This window comes from Tachysurus vachellii, chromosome 1 (assembly GCF_030014155.1).
Source record: "Tachysurus vachellii isolate PV-2020 chromosome 1, HZAU_Pvac_v1, whole genome shotgun sequence".
In the NCBI taxonomy this organism is placed as follows: Eukaryota; Metazoa; Chordata; class Actinopteri; order Siluriformes; family Bagridae; genus Tachysurus; species Tachysurus vachellii.
In genome coordinates this window covers 11,078,292-11,104,107 of record NC_083460.1, presented here as the reverse complement: position 1 = coordinate 11,104,107, position 25,816 = coordinate 11,078,292, and the positions used below count along the sequence as shown (strand labels likewise).

The 25,816-nt window shown below is 36.3% G+C and overlaps 1 protein-coding gene across 1 annotated transcript in view; it reads left to right on the top strand.

Annotated features, from left to right (window-relative positions):
- The first annotated feature begins 1,314 nt into the window (after positions 1–1,314).
- The window catches only part of atp1a2a (ATPase Na+/K+ transporting subunit alpha 2a), a 33,213-nt gene continuing 8,711 nt past the window's right edge, over positions 1,315–25,816 (top strand). Inside the window, exons 1-19 of the mRNA XM_060872056.1 lie at positions 1,315–1,351; positions 6,334–6,429; positions 6,978–7,037; positions 7,575–7,778; positions 7,963–8,076; positions 8,661–8,795; positions 10,020–10,137; positions 11,716–11,984; positions 13,331–13,529; positions 13,663–13,775; positions 13,887–14,021; positions 15,709–15,788; positions 15,968–16,077; positions 16,598–16,773; positions 17,025–17,161; positions 18,780–18,930; positions 21,507–21,675; positions 24,642–24,796; positions 25,070–25,193. Of these exons, the coding sequence (XP_060728039.1) occupies positions 1,340–1,351; positions 6,334–6,429; positions 6,978–7,037; positions 7,575–7,778; positions 7,963–8,076; positions 8,661–8,795; positions 10,020–10,137; positions 11,716–11,984; positions 13,331–13,529; positions 13,663–13,775; positions 13,887–14,021; positions 15,709–15,788; positions 15,968–16,077; positions 16,598–16,773; positions 17,025–17,161; positions 18,780–18,930; positions 21,507–21,675; positions 24,642–24,796; positions 25,070–25,193 (2,557 nt within the window). The 5' untranslated portion in view covers positions 1,315–1,339. The remainder of the gene's footprint in view (positions 1,352–6,333; positions 6,430–6,977; positions 7,038–7,574; positions 7,779–7,962; positions 8,077–8,660; positions 8,796–10,019; positions 10,138–11,715; positions 11,985–13,330; positions 13,530–13,662; positions 13,776–13,886; positions 14,022–15,708; positions 15,789–15,967; positions 16,078–16,597; positions 16,774–17,024; positions 17,162–18,779; positions 18,931–21,506; positions 21,676–24,641; positions 24,797–25,069; positions 25,194–25,816) is intronic.

Below are 25,816 nucleotides of genomic sequence, written 5' to 3'. Positions count from 1 at the left end.
TGGAACATGTGACAGAACAGGAATTCACACTTGTGAGGATTGCATTTATTGCTAAAAAGAATAAGCCAACATGAAAGCCACAATACTGTCTATAGGAGTAAACAAGCACAAGAAAAACTCCAAAATAAAACCCAAAACAAAAGTCAGTGATCAACAACCTACAAAGGGTAGAGGTGAAGGTATAACAATCCACTCTTCAAATAAAACTTTGAGAGCAGATATATAGAGGCCACAACATGTAATCCATTCATCAGCAGTGGGAATTAGAAGGCCAGATTGGAATTAGGGAACTAAGATTAACCTCAATCATAGTGATGGAAAGGTGAAGGAAAAATAAAAGATCTGATCATGAGCTTAAACCAGACAGTAGAATGAATTCAAAAGTCTACAGAAACAGTCTGTCTGTCATATCATAGAGAAATGCACCCGATATTATTGGGAAGAACCTCATTAGCGAAAAAAAGTGGGAGGTTCTAACCTGGACATGTCTATTATGCGAGCTTAAATCAAATGATCATACATTTGACAAAATCAAAAACAAGTGAAATAAGCTGCAGTCCAAGGTTAAAAATGTTGCACAAAAGAAAAATGAAAAGCAATGCAATTGGCTTGATGCAAGCAAGGGATAATCAACTAAATATTAAGTGTTATTTACATAATATACTTTAAAACTATTGGCTCCATTATCATTCATTCATTCATTCATTCATTCATTTTCTACCGCTTATCCGAACTACCTGTGGTCACGGGGAGCCTGTGCCTATCTCAGGCGTCTTGGCTCCATTAACTTTACTTAATATATATATATATATAGGGTGATCTGCCCCTGCGATTTAACACATCTAGACGTAAATATCAGGAAATGAATGTGTTAGTTCAGATTTGCCGCCTCAATATTCATATTCTTTTCATTCATGTCAGAATAATTGATAATGCTATTACTGTACAATACTTTCAGAGGTACAATACATTCATGCTTCTTGCATGCTGCAGCTACTAAACTAGGAGAATGAGTGCACATGCTTTCTTGGGACACATGAAACTGCTACATTATTTTGAATTATCTTTCATGCAAAATTACACAACCATTTAGCATGGGTGATTGAAAAGTGTGTGTGTTTGTGTGTGTGTGTGTGTGTGTGTGTGTGTGTGTGTGTGTGTGTGTGTGTGTGTGTGTGCAGAGAGGCTTCAAGTTACTCTGGCAGAAGACAGACTTGGTTGGTTGGTAGAGAGGGGTCAGAAGGTAGAAGTAGGAGGTGACAATCCCAAAAAAAGACCACCCCTGCTTTAAACACATGTACTGAGGGAGAACGACATCACTTTTTCTTGCTTTCAGAACATGGGGAAAGGGGTGAGTTACTGCTTTCTCAAATGTATTTAAACTATATATTACATTCCTTTACATATCTGGATATCTATTTGTGTATTATGCTTCTGATAAACACACACACACATACATATATACACACACACACACATATATATATATATATATATATATATATATATATATATATATATATATATATATATATATATATATATATATATATTTAGCAGGGCTACATATATGCTTCTGAGTTAGAATTATATAGAATAGCCTAGAATTATATAGTATATAATATAAATAAATATAGCTTTAGAATTCTATATAAATGAAGTCTAACATATTTGGGGTTAAATGGCAAATCAGCAAGAAGGCAGTTTTATATTAAATAATAAATGAATTAATTAATTTATCTATTCATTCATTTTGGTGCTGCGCAATCCTTTTGCACAATGTGATCTCTCTCTCTCTCTCTCTCTCTCTCTCTCTCTCTCTCTCTCTCTCTCTCACACACACACACACACACCCACCCACACACACACATACACAGCAAAGGAAGAGTGACAGGAGCAAATGATTTTCATTAGTCCCTTCGTCAGCATGGAGCGTAAAGTTTCACTGACCCACAAACAATTTCATGATGACAATATTTCAAGAAAATGTATTTTACATGAAAGCACAATGAGTATCACCAGTTTGAGTAGTTTTATGTTAATTACTTTTTTGTTTGGCAGTGTCTGTGTATATGTTATAAGAAATAACCAATGTGTTAAAGCGTTTCAGTCCTGTGACAGAGACATTTCATTGGGCTGTGCATTAACACACTAGCAACAAAATAGGTTAGGAAAAATAGAATTTAAAGACGAAGGTTGAATTGAGATTTAATTAACAAATTAAACAGAGAAAAATTATAAAGCAATGCCTACAGTAGAAATGTTCATACAGTAAGGGTAACTGCAAAGATTAGTCTGAATTTGACAGCTCAGGCACTGAATTTACTGAATGTACACTTTAGCCTCTGGAAGTGTCTGAAAGCCTTGATGTCTCTTCATTCATTAAAAGATTATTTGAACCCTGACCTTTAAATCCAGTGCTCACTTTCAAACAAGTGATTTATTATAAATACTAAGGCAGGGCAGCCCACTGGTGCACTGGGTAGAGTTGCTGACTCACAGATAAAGGGTCCTGGGTTTGATACCAAACATGGGTTTACTGTCTGTACATACAGTGGTGTAAAAAAAAGTGTTTGCGCCCTTCCTGATTTTTTAATTTTATTTTACACATTTGTCACACTTTAATGTTTCAGATCATCAAACAAATTTAAATATTAGTCAAAGATAACACAAGTAAACACAACATGAAGTTTTTAAATGAAGGTTTTTAATATTAAGGGAAAACAAATTCAAACCTACATGGCCCTGTGTGAAAAAGTGCTTGATCCCTAAACCTAATAACTGGTTAGACCACCCTTAGCAGCAAGAACTGCAACCAAGAGTTTGCGATAACTTGCAATGAGTCTGTTCAGCCAGTCATCTTTGCAGAATCGTTGTGATTCAGCCACATTGGCAGGTTTTCGAGCATGAACCGGCTTTTTAAGGTCATGCCACTGCATCTCAATAGGATTCAGGTCAGGACTTTGACTAGGCCACTCCAAAGTCTTCATTTTGTTTTGCTTCAGCCATTCAGAGGTGGATTTGTGGTGTGTTTTGGATCATTGTCTTGCTGCAGAACCCAAGTTTGCTTCAGCTTGAGGTCATGAACAAATGGCAGCACATTGTCCTTCAGAATTTTTTGGTAGACAATCATGGTTCCATTTATCACAGCAAGTCTTCCAGGTCCTGAAGCAGTAAAACAGCCCCAGACCATCACACTACCACCACCATATTTTACTGTTGGTATGATGCTCTTTTTCTGAAATGCAGTGTTACATTTTAGGCCAGCTGTAATGGGACACACACCTTCCAAAAAGTTCAACTTTTGTCTCTTCAGTCCACAGAGTATTTTCCTAAAAGTCTTGAGGATCATCAAGATGTTTTCTGGCAAATCTGAGATGAGCCTTTATGTTCTGCTCAGCAGCGGTTTTTGTCTTGGAACTCTGCCATGCAGGCCATTTTGTCCGAGTCTCTTTTTCATGGTGGAGTCATGAACACTGACCTTAACTGAGGCTAGTGAGGGTTTTTGTGACATCTTGGATGAGTCGTCGCTGCGCTCTTGGAGTCCATGTTTTTTCCATTTGTGAATGATGGCTCTCACTGTGGTTCACTGGAGTCCCAAAGATTTAGAAATGGCTTTATAACCTTTTCTAGACTGATAGATCTCAATTACTTTGTGGTATGTGGTAGCCTAGTGGTCAAGGTGTTGGACTACAATTGGACTACCATTCCTACGTCCACTAAGCCTCCACTGCTGGGCCCCTGAGCAAGGCCCTTAACCCTCAATTGCTCAGTTGTATAAAAAAAGAGATAAAAATGTAAGTCGCTCTGGATAAGGGCGTCTGCTAAATGCTGTAAATGTAAATTACTTTCTTTCTCATTTGTTCCTGAATTTTTTTGGATCCCAGCATGATGTAAAGCTCAAAAGATCTTTTGGTCTACTTAACTTTGTCAGTCAGATCTTATTTAAGTGATTTCTTTATTGCAAGAAGGTGTGGCAGTAATCAGGCCTGGGTGTGGCTAGAGAAATTGAACTCAGGTGTGATAAACCACAGTTAAGTTATTTTTAACAGGGGACAAACACTTGGCCATGTGGGTTTGGATTTTTTAAAAACTGCATATTGTATTTACTTATGTTATCTTTGACTAATATTTAAATTACTTTGATGATCTGAAACATTAATGTGTGACAAATGTGGAAAAAATCAGGAAGGGGCAAACACTTTTTCACACCACTGTAGCTTTGCATGGTCTACCTATGTTTGCTCTGGGTTCTCTGACTTTCTTACTTTGTGTGTGTGGCTTACAAGTGATGGAGTATTGTCCTATCTGGGGTGAATTATAGTACCTTGCAAGCATTGTTTCTGGATAGACACATGCAGAATTCTGTACAAAATATTACAATGTGATAGTTATTGATTTACACTAAAATGTTTTACATTTTTATAAAATATAGTTATATTTCAATTATCCAAAAATAGAAATTTAGAATTCTATTTTCTTCTGATTGGGTTTAATTCCACAAGCATGGTTCCAAAACATTTCTGCGATATTAGCCTGACATTTCTCTAGTCCAATTGCCAGCTGTAGAAGTCCTTCCCTGGTGCTTGTTGACTGAGCATATAACTGCTCTGATTAATTGGAATTAAGTATATTTGTAGACTGAACTGAACAAGTCAGCATAAATTTTCGTTCATAAATTCACTTAAAATTTTGTGAAACCTTTCGATATTTCTGCATAAATATGACCCAGACATCATCAGATTTCCAAGTGTTAAAAGTGTAACATTAATTGTTGATCAGTCCTGAACAACAGGTTTTAAGGACAGCTTCAACACTGGGCTTTGGTGGGTGTCCTCACATGAACTGTTTGCTTCAGGTCCTTCCACAACATTTCTATTGGATTAAAGTCAGGACATTGTCCTGGCCACTGCAAAACATTATCTTTGTTCTTTAATCATTCGTTGGAGAACTCATTGTCTTGGTGTTTGAACTATTTTCACTTGAGATTCAGTTCATGGACAGATGTCCTGACATTTTCCTTTAGAATTCACTGGTGTAATTCTGAATTCATTGTTCCATCAATGATGACGCGCTGTCATGGCCCAGATGCAGCAAAAGGCCCAAAGCATGATAATATTTCCACCCTGCTTTACAGATAGGATAATGTTTGTATGCTGGAATGCAGTGTTTAACTTTCTCCAAACATAACACTTCTCATTTAAACCCAAAAGTTTGGACTTATCTGTCCACAAATAATTTTTTCCAATAGTCCTTTGGCTTGTCCACATGATCTTTAGCAAAGACTTATGAACATTAAAATTAGCCAATGTAAGAGAAGCCTTTAGTTGCTTAGAAGCCCTGCAAAAGAACCCAGGGATCTTTGTTGGTTAACCTCTTTTTGGGAGGGTAGCAATGTTTATACATTTCCTCCATTTGAGAAGAATCTGTCTGACTCTTTAGAAATTGTTTTGTAACCTTGTACAGCCTCATGATCCACTATTATACAATTTAACAAACACATGTTATGAAGATCAGATTTGGATAGCTCCCTGTTCCTTACATAAAACAAGGCACTCACTGATTTGTCTGATTTGTTTAAATGGGTTCACTTTGGCTAATTTTTGAAAATCTGTTGATGTTTCTATTTATATTTATGCAGAAAATTGAGATTTTAGAGAATTTAATCCACAAATACAATGTGGCAACTCATACAAGCCTCTAAGCAAAATGCATAATGGCTGGAGAAGTAGCATAATATAACATAATCTGCTATAAATTCAGTGGATTTTGTGGCAATATTGTGTAGGGGCAATAAAATCATTACATTGGACAAGCCTAGGTGATGCATTTTATGGTAATGACAATAGTTTGAGAAAAAGCTGTTCATTTGCCTGGTTCAAGCATTAATCAAGTCAAGTCAAGAAGAAGTTCATCATTTGCAACCTAGTGTAGACAGTGCAAGACAAAAGACAGTGAAAACAGACAATATAAAATACTACAGGACAGATAGCGCAAGTCTTTGGCAAGTGGGAAGGGAATAAAAGAGGTGAGAGAGGGGGGCTAGATATAATCTTACTAGCACACTTCCTGTCCTTCATATGGTAGTCATATGGTCATCTGACAGTTGGCAGATTAAATATGAATTGTTTCACACTGTAAAATTACCTTAAATTACCCAGCCATTATGCATTTTGCAAATTACCCATACTACTATTATTAGGTCTAGTGATGAAATTGAATTTCCTGAATTTCATGATGTCATTTAGAAAGAGGCAACATTCCATTCACAAATGCAACTTTTTTAAATAGAATGATTTTTCTGTGTATGCTCTCCCATCATTTCTCTCTCAGTATGGACGTGAGATCAGCCCTGAGGCTACTCAGAACAATGGAAAGAAGAAAAAGAAAGATAAAGATTTGGATGAGCTGAAGAAAGAGGCCAATTTGGTGAGAAACCTTTGTATTTCTTATTCACATATACATTTCTATCATTTAATTTATATTTAAATTAAACTTATATATCATTGAAATATATGGGGGGGCACGGTGGCTTAGTGGTTAGCACGTTCGCCTCACACCTCCAGGGTCGGGGTTCGATTCCCGCCTCCACCTTGTGTGTGTGGAGTTTGCATGTTCTCCCCGTGCCTCGGGGGTTTCCTCCGGGTACTCCAGTTTCCTCCCCTGGTCCAAAGACATGCATGGCAGGTTGATTGGCATCTTTGGAAAATTGTCCATAGTGTGTGATTGCGTGAGTGAATGAGAGTGTGTGTGTGTGTGCCCTGCGATGGGTTGGCACTCCGTCCAGGCTGTATCCTGCCTTGATGCCCAATGACGCCTGAGATAGGCACAGGCTCCCCGTGACCCGAGGTAGTTCGGATAAGCGGTAGAAGATGAATGAATGAAGGAATGAAATATATGGAATTTATGTTGATTGCTGTATGTAGAAGATGCATCAAATACATCAAATTTACATCAGATTATGTATGTTGTTGCAGGATGATCACAAGCTCTCTCTAGAAGAGTTGTCAGCTCGCTATGAAGTGGACCTGTTTAAAGTAAGATTAATCATATTTCTAATTAGCAGTACTCAATTCTTAGTATATAATAATATCACTTTTTTCTTTAAGAAGAATAATAATAATGTATCTTGACTGAATTTTTTCTATTAATCAGAGTGCTGTATCTATATCATGCTGTATCTGGAGCGTTAACTTACCCAATGTCTGGGGTCAATGACATGGAATTAAAAAACACAGCTGTGAAGCAAGGAATCACCTGATCATTGAGTCTATGTTTTTTAAGATCCTAATTCAGGTGGTCACCTAGCTAGGATTTGTTTAAAATGTGAACTAGTCTCAGTACTAAAAAATAGGGAATAATGTGAGGATAATACCAAATTTAAGGTAATTAAGGAATTATTAACAGTAAGGTATAAATTACAGGGCCAGACTAAATGAATAATAAAGTCAACCCTGAAGAAGCATTAAATGAAAAAGAACATTTAATTTCAGTACTTTTCTAAATATATATATATTTTAACTTTTAATGTTGTATGTCAATTCAATTGATAGTGATTTGCTTTTCTTCCTCAGGGCCTGACCAATAAAAGAGCATTGGAACTCCTGGCACGGGATGGGCGTAATGTTCTGACTCCACCTCCAACCATTCCAGAGTGGGTTAAATTCTGTAAACAGTTATTTGGGGGGTTCTCCATCCTCCTGTGGATAGGTGCTCTACTTTGTTTCCTTGCTTATGGCATCCAGTTTGCATCTGAGGGTGAGCCAGCCAATGATAACGTGAGTGTAGCTCTAAAATATTCATATTCTGCTTAAAATAATCGAATATTGGTTATTTAACCGATAGTTGACACTGTCAAAAATTTGTGACTGTTCTGAACAAAATGAAAAAACACAATCACAGCTACAGTACACTGACACACCAAAGAATCATGTTTCCCCTCCCTCATTTTATGTGATACAGTTATATTTGGGAATAGTTCTGGCTGCTGTGGTCATCGTCACAGGTTGCTTTTCTTACTACCAAGAGGCCAAAAGTTCACGTATCATGGACTCCTTCAAGAATATGGTGCCGCAGGTCAGTGCCACATGTTAATGAAATCATAATCTTTCTTTGTAAGCAAAGCCCATTTTACACCAGCAACATAGTGACAATTGTAGGTCAGGTAAATACTGTATAGCAAGAAAAAATGATAATTCAATATTTGGATTTTAACCAACACAAGCAAATGCCTTGCTGCAGTATTCTATCCAAGGTGCATCATGAGCAAAAAAGTGCAACTATTAACTTAGTTATATAATTATTGTTTCTAAATATAGGCTAAAATGCCATTTTGATTTACACGACAGAATGTTGGATGCAACTATGCTTAGGTCTGGTGTAAAGTTAGAGGAGTTTCATGATGTTATCGACTGCTGATTATTGCACATTAAAAAAGTTTTCTTTTTAGAGCATGATGTTCTAAATTTAGCATTTTCTCTGTCTCACATGCCCAATTTAATGATATTAATAAATATGACAATATATTAATATTAATAATTGCAGCTGCTTTATAGACTTAGTTAGGTGAGAAGAGCAGATCGGAAGCTTGACAGGATAACACACTTGCCAAAGTGAATTATAAAGTAGACAAATAAATGTAATATTTTTACTGTTTATAGCAAGCTTTAGTGATACGTGAGGGGGAGAAAAGGCAGATCAATGCAGAGGAGGTGGTTCTGGGAGACCTGGTGGAAATAAAGGGAGGTGATCGCATTCCAGCTGATCTACGGATTATTTCCTCCAGTGGCTGCAAGGTACGAGAAAAGCTTTTAATTAGCAACAACAAACATTTTAATATGTCTTCACTGACAGCAAAATAGTGATTAAACTCAAAGCAATTATGTGAAGTGAGCATAAGATTCTGTTACCAGAGCTTTTCCCTTACGCAACATCAGAAGGAAGGCACATTTTTTGGAGTCTTGGCATTAGGCGTCAGGCTGGTGCTCACATTGCTGAAGGAAGCTTCTGCAATTCTCAGTGGCACTGTCAAATTTTTTGGGCGCGCCATGCGCACCTACTCTTTGTGTGGCGTGGTGGGAGCAGTGAGAGCTTGTAGCAGGTGGGTGTTCATGGCTTACAGGTTAGCTATCTGCTCCTGATTAGCAACAATCGCTTGGCCTTGTTGAGTGACCATAGCTTGTAGCTGCTGTACATCTGCATGATCCATCGTTGGCACAGTATCCTGTAGTATCCTGATGGAGGAGTTGAACCACGTGAAGTGTAAGAGCAGTTTAATAAATAGATCCAATACAGAGTAAATCCACAATGTCAGGCAGAAGGCAGGGTCAAAAAACAGGCAAAGGTCACAAAACAGGAATACACAGTCTCCGGGGAAAACAAACAATATAAAAGGGCAAGTCAAAAAACAAAAACTGAAATATCAGGCAAAAGTCAGTATATAGAACCGCTAATCAGGAGAAAACAGCACGGCTTGGTAACGCAGGGTGAGCTGATGATACTTCGCATTGCTTCATAACTAGACTGTAGTATAAATATATTCGAATCCTAAAGCATACCAGTGTCAATACTCAGGCAATGGGTCCTTCGGGTGAACAGAGGGAATTATCAGGCATGAATGTTACAAAAGGAAATCAACAACAACTCAACCAAAATCAGGCAAGAGTTTTTAATAACAGTAACCTCAAGTGAAATGCTCAGTGAAATTAATTGTATCAGCATTTCTTCCGATTCAATACCCTTACTGTAAATTCACTCAAAATGACCAGACACTGTTTACTAATTTATTCCAGTGTCTACTGTAGTGGTACTGGTTGCCAAGTTGCCAACAGCAATTTTCTGATGTGTTCTTCCCTCTACTCAGTCTCACAACCCTATGAACACATGATCTCAAGCTCAACAAATTCTATATTATTATTATTATTATTATTATTATTATTATTATTATTATTATTATTATTATTGTTGTTGTTGTTGTTGTTATTATTATAAAATTATGCATGATGCTTCTTCCCCTTCAGGTGGACAATTCCTCTCTGACAGGAGAATCTGAGCCTCAAACCCGTTCCCCAGACTGCACTCATGAAAACCCCCTTGAGTCCAGAAATATTGGCTTCTTCTCCATTAACTGTGTGGAGGGTGAGAGATTCATTCATCTGTTTGTCCATTTATTTGTTAATCTGCTAACTGTAAGCAGCTTTAACTGTAAATAGCTATTCTAACATTTAACTGATTGCATACCAGAGATTTTAAATTTTTTTTTGCAATGCACCATAATCAGTTATATTACTGTAGCTGTGTCCATATGAAGAAAGTCCCACAAATCAATTTCTGCTATGAATATATCTATTCTCTAGAACATGTGTATTCAACTGAAATTGCTACATAAAATTCCTTCCCTACAAAATACATTTTCCCCTCACTTTTCTTAACATTGTCATGTTTGACAAAAACTAACAATTACTCGTCTCGTATGAACAGAAACATCTGTTTGGAACATCTGGTCTCTGTCCACCTGTCTTTTAACATAGATATGAATGCATAATTTTATGTCTATTTATCAAACCTCTTGAACTTAGTATTGTGATTACAGACACAAAAAAAATCTCTTCATGATGAACTGCCTTCAAGACCTTCAGTGATTTGCATAAACACATTCAAATGGTCACAGCATGATGAAGTTAACCGCTAGCCTAACCCATTTTGGTATCCTTTGATTTTAATATCCAACAACAATTTATAGCCAGTCAAGTAGAATAGTATGATCAGTGGAATCAAAATATACACTAAGATCAAACAACACCAGCATGAGGACACAACCCTGATCAGGGGCCAGTAGTAGGTCATTTACCTTTTTAACTAGTGTTGTCTCAGTGCTATGATGAGGCAGTACCGACTGATACATTTCATGTAGGTAGGCGCTTAACGGCCATGGAGGTTTGACATTGGACTATAGTCAAGGCCGAGTTCAGATTCTTTAATTAGGGATTTTAAACCTGCTTGTTTAAAAGACTTAGGGACATAGCCAGTGCTAATGACTGAATATTTTAGAAGGAGTTTGGTTGCTACTGGTATTATCTGTTTGAATTAATTAATAATTAATTAATTAATTAATTAATGATACTGGTTTTATCTATTATGGCCAGACAGAAGACAAAAACATTTAATTTGAGATGTTTCTCAATGTATTAGTGTTTGGGTTCGAAATTTGTTACTGATAACACTGATTTGAAACTATTTTTTTATCATCTTATAGTACCATCAAACTATTACAGGCAATGTGATGTAGACGTCAATGCCCAGCAAATGTTGGTTTATTTAATAGCACAAAAGAAGTGTTTGTTAAATTCACAGAAGAATACTAACCATTGTAAGAGGAGATGATAATTATCCCAGCCAAAACTAAGAGATGTAGTAAGTACATACTTTACAAGTACAGTGTCATCTGGAATAGATCAGTGCAGCTTAAACAGTATATGAAAAATTGACATAAACTTTTGACTTTTCTGCTTTTAATGTCTTCCTTACTCATCAACAAACAGATAAATATATTTGTTCACAATCAGCCTGGTTTTTAATGATTAATTTATTATTATATTATTATTCATTTATATCAGCTATTATTATATTAAGTCACATACAGTATATCCTCTCTTAGATGTGGGTGAATCTTAGATATGTATTAATGGATGTTTGTGTGTGTTTGTTTGGGTGCAGGCACGGCTCGTGGCATTGTGATTGCAACAGGAGATCGTACAATTATGGGACGGATAGCAACCCTGGCTTCTGGGTTGGAGGTGGGGCAGACCCCCATCAACCTAGAAATTGAACACTTCATCCACATCATTACTGGTGTAGCTGTCTTTCTCGGGCTCTCCTTCTTTATCCTCTCACTCATCCTTGGCTACTCATGGCTTGAGGCTGTCATCTTCCTCATTGGCATTATTGTTGCGAATGTGCCTGAAGGATTGTTAGCAACAGTCACGGTAAAGTTTACATCCACTCACACATTGATAACCAAAGCCTTTCACCACACTAATAAACAAAGATTATCACCAAGATTTACACTAATGTATGTACTCACCTAATATATATATATATATATATATATGTATATATATATATATATATATATATATATATATATATATATATATATATATATATATATATATATGTATATTGCAAGTTGTTTAAACACAGTTTGCATTCCCCAAGTGAATAAAAATGAGGGGTCTGTTATGTAGGGGAAAACAACTCCAATCAGGAAATTGCATATTAAATGAAATTTAGTTATTTCTTAAACTCAGCAATGGGTAGGGGGAATATGGTGGTGCATGGTATATTGAGGGAAACAAAGGTAAATAAAATGAGATGAGGTTATCAAGGAATAACATAACAGCTGCAGAGTCACTAGCTACAAAGTGGACAGGTGCAAATTATGTGCATGAGGTAGGAAGAATAAAGGAAATATTGCTGTATGAAGCAGTATTTGATGCAAATATTACTCCATTCCACTACATGACTTAGATAGAAAGTTTTGGCATGTGTGCCACTCGCAAAAGAAGGTGTGCAGGTGATTCTTACCATCCCTGGCGGTTAGGAGAAGTGAAATGGAACTGTTTTTCTCTCTTTCCTAGACACACACACATACACACACACACACACACACACACACACACACACACAAAACATACATTATGGCTGCTGGCCATTGTCACTATGAAAAACTCTCTCTTTCTGATATTTTTTTCTGGACTCTCTTTGTATCTGCCTTTCTCTGTTTCACTTTACCAGTCTATCTCTCTACCTGTTTTCATCTCTCTGTCTCACTCTATACCTGATTTACCATCTTTTGTGTCCCTTCTCACTAAATGTTTTGTGCACGTTCTCTCTGTTTCTATTTTTGTCTTTGTTATTTTTTTATATATGGGTGTCTTATTTCTTATTTACTTATGTATATAGTTTTTTGCATTTTTTGCTCTAAACTCTCTTCTTGACTCTCCATGTTTATGCTGTGTGTAACTGTTGTAGTTTATAGTTTGTCTGTTTTATACATGTTCTTCTCTGTCGGTCTTATTGACAACGGCAGTCTCTGCAAATGAAAATTAATACTTTTCCCTTTCTTTTGTCATGGGCAGTTTGCAATTTTGCTCCTGACAAATTTATTAATTTTCCAAATTTATTTCACTTCTCTCTTTTCCTGCTTTGCTCTCTCTCTCTCACTGCCTCTCTCATTTCAATTTAAACTTAAAAACAATACAAAAATAAGCAATAAAATTGATAATAATAACTCTCTCTGCTCCATCTCATTCCCATTTTCTTCCCTCAGGTGTGTCTGACTCTGACAGCAAAACGTATGGCACATAAAAATTGCTTGGTGAAGAATCTGGAGGCTGTAGAGACTTTAGGCTCTACCTCCACTATATGCTCAGATAAGACTGGAACCCTGACGCAGAACCGCATGACTGTGGCCCACTTGTGGTTTGACAACCAGATCTACGAGGCAGATACTACAGAGGATCAATCAGGTAAGAGCTATACTTGCAGATATACTGTTTTAATCCATTTCAATTAACTTCATTGTAGAGAACTTGAATAAAACACATGCACTTGTGTACACATGTATTTATATTATTTGGATGTGATTCATTTTGCTTGCAGGAAATGGGGCCTTTGATAAGAGCTCCCCCTCATGGACTGCTTTGTCACGTGTAGCAGCTCTCTGCAACCGTGCCGTCTTTAAAGCTGGTCAAAATGATATTCCTATTTTGAAGGTGGGCTGACAAGCATGTTGGATTTATCTATTTATCTACAATTTTGACTTCCTAATTAAGTCAATATTTTCTTTCTAATTAGAACTTACTATGAATGTGATGTTTATGTAGAGGGAGACAGCAGGTGATGCATCAGAGTCTGCTTTGTTAAAGTGCATTGAGCTCTCCTGTGGGTCTGTGATGGCATTTCGAGAAAGAAACCCCAAAGTAGCAGAAATTCCATTCAACTCAACTAACAAGTTTCAGGTACAAACACAATCATACTATGTGATACAGTTGGTGAATCATTGTAATTTGTATTGTTTAGACTGGCAACCTTAGACAATGACATTTGTACAAGTGAGCAGTAGAAGTCCTTGCTTAAATATCTAGCTTAATGGCAGCTTAGTAGTGCTAGTATTTGAACTCATTACCTTCTTAGCAGGAGTCCTTTGCTACCAGGAATATAGTAAATTTAATATATTATTATAATAAGCATTTTTAAAAAAAAGGTTTTTCATAAAATAAAACAGCAACTGTCTGTGTTCAGCTGAGTAGGCATAGACCAGGGGTCAGCAACCCGCGGCTCCGGAACCACGAGTGGCTCTTTAGTCCCTCTGCTGCAGCTCCGTGTAGATTTGGAAAATAAATATTTAACATAACTGCCAACTTGCAAAATCCGACACACAGAAGCAGACACATTTTTGGTTTGCTGCAGCCGGCAATTTAAAATTTTGATGTCATGCAGGGCTGTCAAGTGTCAAGCATTGAGAGTGACAGTCATGCATTTGGGTCTTTTGTCATGCTCTCCCCGCTACACATTGTATTTCTCACGCAGAAAAACTTTTTGACTATTTATCATATATTTAATATGCCGCAGCGCCCAAAATGTATCAGTCCGCACCGCTGTCTCTGTGGAAGCAGGCAGGAATCAAGCGCGTCTCCCCTGGAGTTCTTAGTCGAGCCTGACATTTATCAGCCAATCAAAAAAAGAGGCTACACAATAGCCAATCAGAAAATAGCACTATCTGGGTAAGATTTTCTGGGTTGGAGATGTCACACTTGCCTGTCTTCAAAACATGAGAGCCCTGGCCATGAATACGAAGAGGACTCAATTAGACATTGAACATTTTATTTGAAAGTAACCTTCAACCCAACATCTTTTTTGTTAAGGTTAGTTCAAACTGTTCAAAATATTTTTCTTTGCTTGCAGAAATAAAATTTTGTTTACTCGGTAGCAGTTCATTGATTTCATAAATGCAACACACTACAGTTTTTTCTATACTTTCCATAAAGGTAAAAAACGATATATGCAGTGTTATCTTCATTTTAGATGTCAAATGGGTTTTGTGGCTCCCTGTGTTTTTTTTTCTGTGGAAAACGGGTCCAAATGGCTCTTTGAGTGTTTAAGGTTGCCGACCCCTGGCCTAGACAATCCACAGGTTAGAACCACTCCCAAATAATTTTGTGTAGCAAAGCCATGAATTGGTCCAGAAGGAGCCAGTCACACTGCCTCTGTTTCTCCCTGATTTGATCTGGTGTTTGCAGGTTGTGCTCATTAAAAGCATGTCTGCTGTATCCATTGTGGGTCTTGCATTCTGTCAGGGAATGTAGTCAAAGGCAGATGCAAGTGCTGATACTGTTTAATTGATAGATTCCAAAACACACGAAAGGGACAAGGGAATAAAAGCAACTAAAAGAAATAAAAGAACTAGCTATACAAAGGGACACACGAGGTGAGCGTTAAATAGCAGAGAGAGAATTAAAATAATTGCTCATTAGATATAAATGTAACTTGTGATCTTGTTAGGTGCCGAGGCTGATGGGTAACATACTGTAGTCCTGACAATAACCTCATGCTCATATTGACCATTTCCTTCAAGAAGCTATTAAATTGACAAAATACTTCCCCCAAAACACACCAAATATTTTTTTATTCCACACATCCCTCTAGCTGTCTATCCATGAAATTGAAGACAGTCCAACTGAGCATCTCCTGGTGATGAAAGGAGCACCTGAGAGGATTTTGGATAGGTAAGTCTTCGTATAACCAATAAGTATTCGTCTGTTCTTTCTCTACTGACTGTAAACCTATCATTGTGATTATGGGTTATTATTCTGTTTTGCTCAACATTTGATAATTTATTAGTGATATATGTAGAATACTAATGTTATGGCTAAAAGTTGTAATCCATAGATTTTTGAATGTGTAGGTGCAATACAATTATGATCAATGGACAAGAGGTTCCTTTGGATAATGACTGGAGAGATACATTCCAGGGAGCTTACATGGACCTGGGGGGTCTCGGGGAGAGAGTGCTGGGTAAGAAAAAGGGGAGTGAGCATTTTTCGTAAGGGACAAAAACATGTTTATAGATTGCGTGCTTAGGTAGTCATCAGAAGATGGTGATCTATTGAATATATATATATATATTGTGTTTGTTGGTAAACACACCCATAAAATATCTGGTAGATATATTCCTTTGATATATTAAAAATGAAATGCAATGCTATATATACTATGAATTTATTCTTTTAAACACAACACTATTACATCAAATCATAATTCTAACACTGTACATAACTGGCAGGTTCAACAATTCTGACCAGAAAGGTTGCACTATATGGCTTGTAAACATGTGTACTGTATCATCCAGAATCCAGAGTTTCTCACTTAGAAATATTAGCTTGTATTTGTGTACTAGTGGCCCTCTTGTGAAGATTAAGTCTCTATGGTGTTTATTTTTTTCATCCTGATAACAATTTTAATTTTTCCGAATGTGGTTGAAAATGTATGCCACTTTTTTTATCTTCTGTTTTGTTTAACAATATCACTTGTGCAGGCTTCTGCCACCTACTGCTGTCACCCTCTCATTTCCCAAGAGGTTTTGCATTTGACTGTGATGACATCAATTTCCCTATGGACAAGATGTGCTTTTTAGGTCTAATGTCTATGATTGACCCCCCAAGAGCTGCTGTGCCTGATGCTGTGAGCAAGTGTCGATCTGCTGGGATAAAGGTACTAATTAATTCTTTCATTCATGCACATATCCATATATGGGTATGTCTGTTGTAAAGCTCAGTCAGCCACACTACTGTGTTCATCTGTATACTTGGAAATGTTTCTATTGAGCAGCATTTTTGTAATACCATAGGTACATTTCAAACTTGATTTTTGCTTTTTATCTGAGCCAATGTAAGAGGTTAAGTAGTAAGAAATGCATTTTGAATATCAGTTAAAAATGCATTAATTGTAATACATTTATAAAGGTGATAATGGTAACTGGAGACCATCCAATTACGGCTAAGGCAATTGCTAAAGGTGTTGGCATAATCTCAGAAGGCAATGAAACAGTGGAGGACATCGCAGAGAGACTTAACATCCCATTAAGTCAAGTTAACCCACGGTATGTGCATCTTCATGTGTATTCTGTACATACAGTGGTGTGAAAAAGTGTTTGCCCTTTCCTGATATTTTTTTGCATGTTTGTCACACTTTAATGTTTCAGATCATCAAACAAATGATAATATTAGTCAAATATAACACAAGTAAACACATGCAGGTTTCAAATGAAGGTTTTTATTATCAAGGGAAAACAAAATCCAAACCTACATGGCCCTGTGTGAAAAAGTGCTTTCCCCCTAAACCTAATAGCTGGTTGGACCACCCTTAGCTGCAAGAACTGCAATCAAGAGTTTGCGATAACTTGCAATGAGTCTGTTACAGCGCTGTGGAGGAATTTTGGTTCACTCATCTTTGCACAATTGTTGTGATTCAGCCACATTGGAGGGTTTTCAAGCATGAACCACCTTTTTAAGGTCATGCCACAGCATCTCAATAGGATTCAGGTCAGGACATTGACTAGGCCACTCCAAAGTCTTCATTTTGTTTTTGTTCAGCCATTCAGAGGTGGATTGCTGGTGTGTTTTGTATCATTGTCCTGCTGCAGAACCCAACTTCGCTTCAGCTTGAGGTCACGAACAGATGGCAGCACATTGTCCTTCAGGATTTTTTGGTAGACAACAGAATTCATGGTTCCATTTATCACAGCAAGTCTTCCAGGTCCTGAAGCAGCAAAACAGCCCCAAACCATCACACCATACACCACTACCATATTTTACTGTTGGTATGATGCTCTTTTTCTGAAATGCAGTTTCACTTTTACGACAGATAGGACGATAATAGGACGCACACCTTCTAAAATGTTCAACTTTTGTCTCTTCAGTCCACAGAGTATTTTCCCAAAAGTCTTGGGATCTTCAAAATGTTTTCTGACAAATCTGAGATGAGCCTTTATGTTCTTTTTGCTCAGCAGCGATTTTCGTTTTGGAACTCCATGCAGGCCATTTATGCCATTCTCTTTCTTATGGTGGAGTCATGAACACTGACCTTAACTGAGGCAAGTGAGGCCTGCAGTTCTTTAACTGTCGTTGTGGAGTCATTTGTGACATCTTCGATGAGCCACTCCTGGGAAGGTTTACCACTGTTCCATGTTTTTGTCATTTGTGGATAATGGCTCTCACTGTGGTTCGATGGAGTCCCAAAGCTTTAGAAATGGCTTTACAACCTTTTCCAGACTGATAGATCTCAATTACTTCTTTGGATCTCGGCATGATGTGTAGCTTTTGAGGATCTTTTGGTCTACTTCACTTTGTCAGTCAGGTCTTATTTAAGTGATTTCTTGATTGCGAACAGGTAGGGGGTGCAAACACTTTTTCACACAGGTCCATGTGGGTTTGGATTTTGTTTTTCCTTAATTATATAAACCTTCATTTAAAAACTGCATGTTGTGTTTACTTGTGTTATATTTGACTAACATTTAAATTTGTTTGATGATTTGAATCATTAAAGTGTGACAAACATGCAAAAAAATAAAAAATCAGGAAGGGGCCAATACTTTTTCACACCACTGTAGTGTATTTTTTTTTTCAGTGGCTTGATGATAAACTGTTTTTTATTTTTTTCCTCAAAAAACTGCATTCAGATGTATAGTTCTAATATGTGTGTTTGTGTGTCTGAGACAGAGATGCTAAGGCATGTGTAGTACATGGTGCTGACCTAAAGGAGATGAGTTCAGAGTATTTGGATGATCTCCTGAGAAACCACACTGAGATTGTCTTTGCTCGCACCTCTCCACAACAGAAACTCATCATTGTTGAGGGCTGCCAGCGACAGGTAGGTGTGTGTGTGTAAAAAAAAAGAAAAAAAAAATAGCTTTTTGCTAGTTAGGCTTTTTATTACTCTGGTTTCATAAACTTAATTTACTAGATATAAATACTAGAAGTTCCAAGCAGATAATTAATAATAATTAATAATTAATAATTAATAATAATCCAAATAATTAGATTGGGCTATTACACAATCTAAGTACAAATATGCAATGAGTTGACAAAACATACATTACAAATGAAATAAATGGATCTAAAGCATAGCATATTTCAAATAGTAATTTTCCCCTACTGAAAGTAAATTCTCCTACCACACTATAGTGTGTTTCCTGCGATTATTTTTCACATTTCACATATACTCGAAAACAATAATAAGCATTTGATTTCATTTCAACAAGGCTTTTATTGGCAAAAATAGAGTCAATGTTTACATTGTTGACCCTCCTTCTTCATAAGCTTTGCAATTCACTCTTGAAGGCTGGATGTCAGTATCTAGACAAATCCTTGCTGATGGTGATCCATTCTTGCCTTGTTGCTTGGAGTTCTGGGCCTCTGCTTGTCGACTAACTTTCTGCTGATTGACCACAGATTGTCTATGGGAATTAAAATCCAGGGAGTTGATTGGCCACTGATCCAAAATTTCACCGTAATAATGTGATATCCGAGCCACTTAATTATTACTCTTACTTTGTGACATGGTGCTCCATCATGCTGAAAAATGCATGGAACATAACCAGAGGGTGATCTTCTAGATCGTTGGGAGAAGTTGCTCTTGCAGGACATTTTTATACCATTCTTTATTCATTCTTTATGCACACTCCACTGGATAAAAAGTAACACCACACATTGTTGGTCTCAGGATGCCTCACTGTTGGCACTGCATAGGACTCATGAAAGAATTTACCAATTCTTCTCCAAGGAATCGATTCTCCATATGTCCAAAACAGTTGGAATGGGGCTTTATCAGAAAAATACATTTTGCACCAGTCTTCTGCAGTCCAGTCCTTGTACTTCCTGCAGAATTTCAGTCTGTCTTTAAATTCTTCATGTCCTTCTTGACACATTATCCAAAGATCTCCTTCTTACTTTACATGCAGATGCACTCACACCCACCTGCTGCCAATACTGAGCAAGTTTTGTACTGGTTGTGACTCCGATTCTCTAGAGAGGACATGGCTAGACACTGCTAAACAATGAGACATCTGGAAGCCTCCTTTACTACAGTTGAAACTCTCTCCTTGAAGTTCTTGAAGAACTGGTAAATGGTTCTTTCAGGTGCAATATTCTTTGCAGCAATATCCTTTCACATGAGGCCATTTGATGCAATGCAGTCATGTCTGCACATATTTCTGTACAAGCTTTGGTTAGCTTTGGCTACATTTTTGGCCAAATTTTTGGTAAGGTAAAATTGTTGTCAAAAACAGGTAATGGTCAACCTATGTTACAAGTTATTAGAGGTAGAGGGAAAAACCACAGGATCAAAACCAGGATGCAACACAATGAACAAAAGGCTTTGGCAGTACATGCAAAAACTTAGCAAATACTTTGCAGTGTGCAGAATGAATCATAAGGCTGATTGAACCCAAGTGTGTTCAGTCTATAGCTGGGTGACTGTGAGTGTGGTACAGCCTTCTAGGCAAGATCTGACAGAATCTGACAGACAGTTCTAATGTGGTCTCTAAATTAAACATCATGGTGCACCCAATCTCTTTTCCTGAGTGACCAGAAGAAGAGCAGATTGAGGGACAACAGCCTGACATAGTGTGTGCAATCTGGCTTTCATCCATTTAGATGGTGGTTGACCAGCTCTTCTCAAAAGATTATACATTGTTGATTATACAAATTAGTAGGCCTTTATGCCAGTTTTTGGTTGCTGTTTGGAATGCTTCATTGTATTTAATTCAGTGTTGTATAAAGTACTAGAAAGCAATACTTGAGTAAAAGTACAAGTATCGTACTAGAAAACGACTTTGGTAGAAGTCTAATTTTAGACTTCTAGAATTTTTAGACTTGTAGAATTTTAGAATATTACTCAAGTAAAAGTCTTAAAGTATCTGATATGTACTTAAGTATCAAAAGTCATTTTCTGATATTTAATGTACTTAAGTATTTGAAGTAAAAGTAAAAAGTAAAATTTCAGTGATTTTCGGTATTTAAAACAAGAAGAGTTTTATATTATATATTATATGACTACATAGTAAGCCAAAAGTTATGGTATTATTAAATGGCAAAAGTGAATATCAAAAGTTTATGCATGATGTAATGATGCCAGTCTTGAATCAAATCAGTTCATGTATGTGCGCATTCTCTACAAACAGTGTGTCCAATGAATGCAGTCATTAATAAAAAATATTCACAAGACAAAGACCAAATAAATAAATGTTATTTTTATTTAGTATTGAATGGATTATTTGCATTAATATTTTGTTTGTGCTATCAACACTGGTAATATGAATAGTGACATTTCACTGCTTTTGGTTGCCGTCTTTGCGGCTTTCCGCCGATTAACGTTATCGATAAATGCCTCCAGCTCTCAGTGGCAATAGACTAGGGCCACATTGTAACTGTTGTTTGTATTTGCAGGGTGCTATAGTGGCAGTGACAGGTGATGGGGTAAATGACTCTCCTGCACTAAAGAGGGCTGACATCGGCATTGCAATGGGAATAGCAGGATCTGATGTCTCCAAACAAGCAGCTGATATGATCCTGCTGGATGACAATTTTGCATCCATTGTAACAGGGGTGGAGGAGGGTAAGATAAAAAGAGTAAAGAAACTTCTGGTGATTTTAAATCCATAAATATGACACTATTGTTTAAATAATAGTATCTTGTATAAAAATGTTTATTTAAAGTTTTTTATTTCTTAAATTGAAAACTAAACTGCATAACAAAGGCCTGCTTGTTCAACTTATCCTTTAAACCATGTCCACATTTTCTGTATAGGAGAGAACAGCAGTGGCTTGTGGCCTTAGATTTTTGTGGGGTAGTTCAACATTAATAACATTTTGATAACATTAAAAAACAATATAACCAACAGGTCCTAAAATAACTTTGGGTAAATGGGTCATTTAGCAACCAGCTTTACAAATGTGCAGTATTTAGAAAGGCGAGAAGATTGACAGAACATCAACGTACATATGTCTGTCAAATAGCTTTTTTCCAAACAAAAGAAAAAAGAAAATCATTGGTCATTAAAATAAGGTGATTGGTATTTCAAATGAAACTAAAATGTATAAAGGTCAGATATGTAAGCCATCCTGAAGCTGAAAAAAATGGAAACACAATAAGAGTCATTGCACAAGCATTAGGCTTAGCCAATATAACAATATGTAATCTTGAAAAAGAATGGTATAATAACAAGCAGGTCTGCCAAGGAAAACAGTGGTAGTTGATGACACAAAGATAGTTGTGAGCTATGAAGAAAAAATTCAAAACTACAGGCATTGACAATACCACCAACCTCCACAGGGCAGGGGTGCAGGAATCACAATCCACTATTCAAAAAAGATGAGCAGAAATATAAATATACCCATGGTATAATGTGTAAACTACTCATCAGCTGTAAGAATCAAAAGGCCACTGTGGAATTGGCCAGATAAGAAATATAATGATAAGCCACAATAGTTATGGAACCAAGATTTAAATCAATCAAAGTTATTAAAAGGCCAAAAAAAAGTTTGGTGAAAGAAAGGATCTGTTAATGATCTAAAACATACATGCTCATCAGTCAAGTATAGTGGGGGCAGTGTCATAGCTTAAGTTTGCATGACTGCTTCTGGAACATGCTCATTAATCTTTATTGAGCATGTAACTCATGATGCAGAAAAATTCAGAAAAATTCATTCAAAAGTCTAAATGGGAGGATGTTCATCATATAACAAGACAATAAACTTAAATATTCTGCAAACAAAAAAGTTATTGCAAGCAAGGTATATGCAACCAAACATTAGACTTTCAAATTATTTTCCTCACCTAAATATTGGCCATGTTTTAAATTGTTTACACATTTAGAAGCAAATATTAATAACAGAAAACTAAAATTTGGATCTATTGTTTCATTCATCTTTTGACATCCAATAGAAATATCTTTGGTGTATAGCAAAAATAAGTGTCATGCAGTGGAGTCCAGGTTGAGGCTGTCAGGAAGTCAAGAGATCAGCAAACAGTACAACATGGGGAAAGCCTTAATCCAAAAACTAGTCAACAAGACAAGATCAAAAATCAAAAGGTACATCAATACAAAATGCAAGGCTTCATAATTTAGTATATAGAATCTAGTTCCACCACTGGGAAAGCACATCAAAATAGAAAAAATAATTATAAGTCAGCAAAAAATTTGAGTAATACTTTAAAAAAATAATAAAATAAACAAAAGAATAATAAAATACCATACTGTATATTCCAAACATACAGTACTGTGCAAAAGCTTTAGGCAGGTGTGAAAAAATGCTGTAAACAAAGAATGCTTTCAAAAATGGAAGTGTTAAACATTTATTTTCATAAATTAACAAAATGCAGTGAATGAACAAAAGAGAAATCTAAATCAAATCAATATTTGGTGTGACCACCATTTGCCTTCAAACAGCAGCAATTATTCTAGGTACACTTGCACACGGTTTTTGAAGGAACTCGGCTGGTAGGTTGTTCCAAACATCTTGGAGAACTAACCACAGATCTTCTGTGGATGTAGGCTTTCTCACATCCTTCTGTCTCTTCGTGTAATCCCAGACACACTCGATGATGTTGAGATCAGGGCTCTGTGGGGGCCGTGCCATCACTTCATGCTGGTTTGAAGGCAAAAGATAGTAACACCAAATATTGATTTGATTTAGATTTTTATTTTGTTTGCTCACTTTGCATTTTGTAAATTGACAGAAATAAACACTCATTATTTATATTTCTGAAAGCATTCTTTGTTTACAGCATTTTTTCACACCTGCCTAAAACTTTTGCACAGTACTGTATATTCCAAACAGTCATGATTTCATGACTTCCATTTATTATCTCATTTCTTTGTTAATTTGAAACCAACTGTAAATGTCAGAGCTCAGCATAAAAAAGGGTGTACATCATGGATGTTGGATCGAGAACTATTTTAGAAGCTGATGAATAATGATGGTGCAACTTATATTGTTAAATTAATGTCCAATGATTATTGTGGCAAATACAAACATCTATTGATATAGCAACATATTAGCACCATCCTAGACTCCTATTAAATTTCAATACCATCTTCAAATTCAATCATCATTATTGTGCTTTTAATTTTTTTTATTTTTAAATGGTACTACTGTTTCTTCTATGGTACAAGATATTATATTTGCCAGCATAAAAGAAAATGTTATTTACTTCTTCAGTACACCTTATTTTCTCTCTGGCTTCAAGGCAAATGCCTGCATTTAAAAGTAAAGGCCTACACTTGATAAACCCTGAATCATCTGAATGTGAACCAAGAAAGTCAACTTAAGCAGCTATGTAATCTAAGTTTGTATATGAGTAACTTTACACATATAAATAGTTATAGAACTATAATTACTTAAGTCACCACTTTAGTACCAACTTTAATACAGACAACAGTGTGCAATACGTTTCTAAACTAGAATTTGGTAGTTTGTCTATGTAGGACATAAGCCACAGAAAAAGGATATTAAAGAAAAAGAAAAAAGATCAAATTTCAGTCATCATTGCCATCTGTCTCTTCTCTCTATCTTCTAAAGGTCGTTTGATCTTTGATAACCTGAAGAAGTCGATAGCCTACACTCTTACCAGCAACATCCCGGAGATCTCTCCATTTCTTCTCTTCATCATTGCTAGTGTTCCTCTGCCTCTGGGCACTGTCACCATCCTCTGCATTGACTTGGGAACTGACATGGTAAGAGACAATCACGTACGTGCACACACATAACTGTGCCCTAAGTCCTTAATGGTCTGCATTCAGTCTACAAATATGTCTCAGACTGAAAAGACTACTCTCTCACTCAGTCACTTTCCTCATTTTCAATCCATGTGAATGTCCTTTGTCCTCTTATGTGACATAAGACAAAGAAACGACATATTCCCTGTGTGCAATCCAATGCAAATTTACAAATTGTTAATATAATTTGTACACTGATTTTTAAGTTATTATTATCTCTTTCACTTCCAGATTCCTGCTATTTCTCTGGCTTATGAGTCAGCAGAAAGTGACATTATGAAACGTCAACCCAGAAACCCCAAAACTGACAAATTGGTCAACGAGAGACTCATTAGTATGGCATATGGACAGATTGGTAAGACAAATGGTCACACAAGGGCAAGTCAGTAACTACCAAAAATACTGAAAGCAGTGCTTTTGCATTAGTCAGGTCAAAATTTTCAAGGCAAGCATCTTAACCCTTAGAAATTCTATCAATTAGTGGCCAATCAATTTTACAATTAGTTTTCTCACTTTTAATCATTGCACCATCATAGCTTTCTTGTTTAATTAAGTATCAGTCATCAGGGTCACATATGGGATTCACCCAGTTACCTATAATTACCTGTTTTTACTGTACATATTTATTTCCACTGTTTCTAAAACTACTTATTTATTATTTGTCAAAAGTAAATAAAGTGTAGAACTGCCATGTTACTTCAGTTCAAGGAAAGCAGTCAGGAAGACAAAAGTTGTTAAAATTGGTATTTCTGGTGATAAAAGTGTAATATCATACCTAACAAATTAAGTCATTTAAATAATATTCAATTTGGGTTTGGCTTAGCTTACCATCGAAGATCAGTCAGTATAAAACCATAATAATAATAATAATAACAACAATAATAATAATAATAATAATAATAATAATAATAATAATAATAATAAAATATTTTTTTCTGACACTAATGACACTAACACTAATTCTTAGAAAACTAGAGA